General features: G+C 40.6%; 1 protein-coding gene across 1 annotated transcript; it reads right to left on the minus strand.

Annotated features, from left to right (window-relative positions):
* Positions 1-1,188: 1,188 nt before the first annotated feature.
* Positions 1,189-5,699, minus strand: LOC119216154 (protein shisa-like-2A). The gene is given in 3 exon segments (XM_037468615.2): positions 1,189-3,792; positions 3,794-3,823; positions 5,506-5,699. Coding segments are annotated over 3 exon segments (456 nt in total). The 5' UTR covers positions 5,688-5,699; the 3' UTR covers positions 1,189-3,548.
* Between the last annotated feature and the right edge of the window lie 693 nt (positions 5,700-6,392).

Raw genomic sequence — 6,392 nt, forward strand, 5'->3', positions numbered from 1 at the left:
GAATAATTTGAATAACTACAGATTGAGGGTATTTATCTGGGTGATGACATTATAGATTCATTGTATTTTGATATTTTACACAACAGAATAAAAATAAATATTCACCTTTCTCCACTAAAACAGCATTTAGACATTAATGATGGATATTTTAACTTTTGGTAAATAATAATCGAACACATAAAATGGGGGGAAAGGCTTTTGAATGGAAGAATGTGTCTGTGAGGTCATATTTTTTATTTCATATGTGCATCTTTTTCTTTTCTGTAGATTTTGAGTTAAACCATGATGAGCCTTTCATAATGGATACAAAAAGAGGCCAAATCATCATCACTATTTGACCTAAAAAAAAGACCTCTCAGATAAATGAATGTCAGCTAACCATTGCCATGAGCTAACCATTTCCCAACTCATTTATGCTCCCATTTCCACCTATTTCGACAATCTTGATGTGATCAACCGCCGCAAGCATATTGCTGTGTTTATAGTATCCTAATTGTGAAATACAAGGGTTTACTTTATTTGCTCATCAATGTTCTCTTGACTCATCTATTACCATGGGTTGCTTTGTGGCAGGATGATTGAGTTTTTCTTTAAGGAGATTAAAATATTTAACAGAGGTCAGTTAGAAATTATCGACACTGAAGAGGTTTTTTGAAATTTTATCAAGTCTATCTGTTTTTTTGAAAATCCACATTAAAAGTCATACATTAGCTACCGGACCGTTCAGTCAGTACCAACCCCGACCAGATGTCTGTCTGTCCTTCAGTCAATGCAGCACTGCTTGTGAGGTAAGGAAAGGAAATCAGTCAGCCAAACAGTCTTCATCATGCAGACAGAACCAAAGAGTCTCTTCCACCTCCTCAAATCATGAATGACAATGCTCTCTCCATCCTATATGTGGAGGTAACCAGTGGGAGCTGATCCACTGAGGAGGGGGGCACAGATGTTTGTCACCTGACTATATGGGTCCAAGCTGTAGAAGGAAAGCTTTGAGTAGACTTGATGCATGACTCTGCTCCATTTGATAATGCTTATTGCTGCTAGAAAATATAATTAGGAAAAATTAGATAGCTTCAAATTATACACTCAAATATCTCCAACTTGAAATGTCCTCATTCCTTTTTTAATTTATCCAATGACATTGAGGTGCAGAAAAATATCAAAGTTAAGAGACAAAACACAACCAAGTGTGAAACATAGCTTTAATTATAATTTGGGAAAACATCAATTTATCAGCGAGGCACTTGATCTCTCCAACACCATTATATTAATACAATGATAGTAAACATATGTGGCTGTGCTACTGAGGTCTTCAATTACCTCGAGAATATGGCAGTGAACAGAGATGGACATTTTACACAAACGTTCTTAAAATGAGCCAAACAGTCACATGGGAATCTGCAGCATAAACAAGCTCCAGCAACATCAAAGTGAAACACGGACCGGTGCAGATGTTGGGGATGAGATGCAGGCTGTATTGTCCTTAGCAATTTGTAAATCGGCTTGTTTAATGAAATTGCATCTTGTTTCTCGTTCTTCCGAGTTTGTATACTTATGGTTGAAATGCACTTATTGTAACTGACTTGGGATAAAAGTGTCAGCTAAATGACATGTATGTAATGTAATAATATATCTTCATCCTAGTGTTGGTAATGCACAACAGAACTTTTTCATCTAGGGGCCCTGGTGAAACCAGTTTCTTCAGAGCATTGGATTGACTTTGGATATCAAAGACGGAAAGCATGTGGGTACAATTTACGTCCAACATTCTAGTTTTTAAGACTAAAATGTTTGGTTAATCACCGCAGCGAAACGGGGTCACTTGACATGTATGCATAAACAATGACTCATTGAAAGAGCACAGCCAGACAGTCGTATAGGAGCAGTGGCTTCAATGGGCACTGGAGTCTTAACCTCCGCTCCCTGGATGGAGGCTAAACTGTGTGAGCTGGATAGTTTGGTTGGACTGTGAGGAAGCAAGCACCTTTTGGGCAAAAAGGTGTGTTAAGCTACAAGGTAACACCCGAGTCACCCAAGTTCCACCTCAAGCATAGTTGGCTCACTGGCCGACGGTCCAATCACGCTGTTAAAACCATACATCTCAAAGCATCAGTACTCAAGCCTTTAGATTTCAAGAGGGGTTTTCTTTCACTGAGCAGTCTATCGCTAACTCTCTATTACTACTCTATGCAATTTCACGAGCTACCACAAAGCCTCCCTGTGTTACACCCTCACTACTTTTCACAGGATTTCAGGAGTCAGGCTGTTGGGCAGATCGGTCTCCTTGACATATATATGATTCCTGTCATTGGTGAGATGCCACTGGTTGCCATGCAACAGGTAACTCTACAAGTTGTCTTTGCTAACCTGACAGGTGCTTCTTCAGGGTGGCCATGTTCGATGCAGTGTTTGAGTAGTGAATTAAATATAGGCTACGGAATGTAAATGTGTTCATCAATCAAACAGAGAATGATATATGCATGATATGATGCACAGATTTCATGTCACATTCAGAAGGCCACACAAGATATTTCAGAGCTACCTTTGAGCAACTACACAAGCCAAAAGTAAAATAGTCTGCCATTCTAAGCAGGACCATCGACGTTGATCGATGTCACAGTGGCCACGAAACATGGTTGGAAAAGTCGCTCAGGGTCGGGGGGCTGGATGTCACAATCCAGTTTGCCTCTCAGAAAGTATTTCCTGAAGCCTTGAGGACCAGCGGGCACACTCAACAGGCTTGGTCCTGGTCTTTGTGGACACAATGTTGAGCCTAGAAGACATGAAATTCACTTCACTGAAGTTCAGCGTGACAGGCTGTGATGGATCATCACTTTGGACATCTATAGGCTGTTCGACATGCAGCTCACCACTAATGAACCAACTAGTATTATCTCAGAATCCTTTTTACATTAGCTGTGTAAATGTTGAACCAACTTGAAACATCTGAAATATGGCAGAAAAAAACAAATTAGGTGCATTTCCAACACCTGGTTGGGAGTGAATAAACTCGGCCACATTATGGATTGATTGTAATCCGCCAGAAAACATAAGAAAAACAAATGGAGACTGGCCTTGAGGATGTAATTTCAACTCTTACAATGCAGCTTGAACTGACATTGACTTGGGATGCTTGAAGACAAGTTTTCCCAAGTTGAGGGTCTATGTGAGGAGACGCAAACATTGGAAGGAGCAGATCCGTCATACTAGCGACATTTTTGCAAAATGTGCATTTTTCCAACTCATTAAATGGAAAAATTGCAACTGTTTTTATCTAAAGGCCGTGTAGTCCAAAAGATCTCACAGGAATGCATTGGTACTAATGTTGAGCTTGGCTGCAAATGCGTATTAACGCTTGTGTTCCTTCCCAGTATGTTTCAAGTAATTTAAATAATGCTATCTAAATATATTGTTTTACTTTGACAACTCAAGGCATCATTTTCATCAGTCATCATAAATCCCTTGACTCAACGAGCTAATTGATAAAGTTCTTCAGCCGCAACAGCTGGTACATGAGTGTAAGAGATTTGAGTCGAGCTGGACGGTGTCTACACTTCTGAGGAGAGGTCCAATGAAAAACAAATACGTGGGTATAGCTGGGGTGTGTTGCACTTCAAATGTGATTGTATACTGGCCAAATGCCCCATCTTCAGCCTTATTTCCATTTTGTCTCCTGTAGCAAGTTTCCCGCTGTGTAGATATGGAGATGCAGTTGTTGCTTGAAGCTCCAGCCCATTGTCCAATTCTCTGGGTTTACTAGTGATGACCACATAGCAGAGGACACAGAGAGACTGCTATGGAGAGACCAACAAGCGCTCCGAAACTGTAAAACAGGACAAAGACAAACAGATTATTACATATTCCTGGCTCTGAGCGTGTTGCACAACAGATGGGAACTATGATGCAGTTCATGCATGACTGAACTGTATCCTGAATTTCCTCCTTGTCAACGTGGGTGTTCTTATTTTTTAGTCCATGATGGCTTTTGATAAATGATATATGGTCCTGTACCTTGCAGTTGTATGCCTCAACCAACTATGTTGAAGTTTACCGTCATGTGTGTCCAAAATGTCATCACTCTTTTTGATTTGTGATCTCGATTACCATATTTAGTGTTCAGTTGTGGTCACAATGACTTTAAACTTTAACCTACAAATTCTAATCAGTTCATCTTTGAGTACGAGCAGACTTTTCCAACAAATTTAACACAATTTCATTAAGGCGCTACTGAGATATTGCAATTGCGAGAATTGTACTGAGGGACGAACAAACTGAAAATACATTGCAGGTTCATTGAATATTCTGTATGGCATTTAGCGCCACTTAAGACTGTTGTTTTTTTAAAGCACTCCTCTCCTGCTCTGCGTTTTTCCAGCAGATTTTAGATGAATAATAAAATGTCATATATTCTCTATTTTTCAGCACCATGTCAATTTTAAACTTAACATTGGACAGCCAATCAAATGAATTAAGAGGGGTGCTTCTCTTCTTAACCACTGTCTCAATTTAGTAACGGCGCCATATGCGGTGGGGCTAGGATCATATAGCTCCCATATCTTTATTCATCTTATTTATTATGCTGCACGCTGGCATTAACATTTATGTGTTATGTGAGCATCAGAAGGCTTGAGTGATGAATTCTGGACATGAATTCGGCTTTGAAAGAGAATTTTAGTAGACTCAGTAAAAGCACCAAAGTTTTTCCACATATTGACAAATAACGTAAAGCTGCGTACGACCTCTCCCATAGCTCAAAGACAGACGAGTTTGCCACCGAGTTATGATATCTTCACACCTCACTGAAAACCTTCAGGGGACTAAGAAAATATTGTCCATTTAAAAAAGTTTGATAGTTCAGAGGAATACCAGATAACATGTTAGATCAATGCATCCCTAAATCAGTCATGTAGGTTTACATACACATAATGTCATGGCTCTCTTGAGTTTCCCGTTATTTATTCAAGTCAGATTTTTCTCTGATAGAGTGATTGGAACAGATCACTTTGTCACAAAGACAAAGTAATGATTTAACAGAAAAAGTGATGCAATCTGCTGGGTCAAAAATATACATACAGCAATGCTAATAGTTGATTGAATTAATGAGAGGAGCGAAAAGTTATTCCCAATAGTAGGTAATTTACAGACTCAAAGGTGTGTTTAAGATTAGAGGATAAATGAGTAGCAATTAGTGTTGTTTTTTTAATCAAATGTACTCCTAATTACTATAGAGATGGACAAATAGTCTAACTGGAGTCACAAAGGGAGAGCCAGCTTCCACACACACGCGCGCGCACGCACACACACATGCACGCAAACGCACACACACACACACACCACTAAACATGGATGCTTCTTAAATCCGAGAAAACTGTAAAACAAAATATTTTAATAGGTCTTGAATATAATCCACTATTTTGGGCAGAAGCCATGCCTGGTTAATGCGAAGAGCATATAAGAAGTTAACGGTTACCACCCCATCACAAAAGGATGTGTTTATCTCCTCACCTTAACCACCACATGTATCCATACTTGTAGAGGAAGAAGCTGTTGGGGTCATCACAACAGTACTTCAAGTCGTTGAACCCGCAGCAGAAAAGTGCCGCAACGTCATTGTCCGCTTTGGGACACGTGAAGCCCTCCACGAACGCGCGCTCCACGCTGAAGTAACTTCCACACACGGAACTCATGTCAGACAGATATCAGACTCACGACAGAGGGACTGATCCTGGTGGCGCTGCGGACCCAAATATATACATATATCTCTCCCTCTCCCGCTCTCTCCCTCGCTCGGTGCATGCTGGGAGGGAGTGAGTGAGTGTGTGTGAGTGAGTTGTTTTTTCGAACTTTTTGTTCTTTTCCCTAGTTTATGTGTATTACTTTAATGTGGTTAGGGAGGTGGGTTACACATTAAGTTGGGTTTAATCTTTGAGAAATTTTTGTTTGTTTGGTGGTTTTCTCCTGCCGGTGTCTCGTCGGTCCGCGTCCTAAGGACGTCATGGTAAATGGGGAAAATCTCACCTAATTAAGCGAAAGCGCGGCATCAAAATCAGCGCCGTCTCTCCGTGCAGCGTGGAGGACGTCAGGCAGGCTCTGGGGGAAGTGGTCGGGCACAGCAGGGGCGGTTCTGCATTGAATGGCACCCAGAGCAAGACCCCCTTTGAGCGCCCCCCCCCCCCAAAAAAAAAGTTCACAAAATCCTGCAGTTATATATATATTATTTTATTTTAACATACCGTGAATCCTCAAATAGTGGCCGGGGCTTTTATTTACATAGGCTGCACAGCGCACCGGCGTACCGGCCTGGGGCAGGTTTGTATTAGGAGCAGGCCTTTATTTCTTACTTACCGGTATCTTCTGTTATAGAATTCTATTATTTAAATAAAATAATGGGC

This window comes from Pungitius pungitius, chromosome 7 (assembly GCF_949316345.1).
Source record: "Pungitius pungitius chromosome 7, fPunPun2.1, whole genome shotgun sequence".
Classification (NCBI taxonomy): domain Eukaryota; kingdom Metazoa; phylum Chordata; class Actinopteri; order Perciformes; family Gasterosteidae; genus Pungitius; species Pungitius pungitius.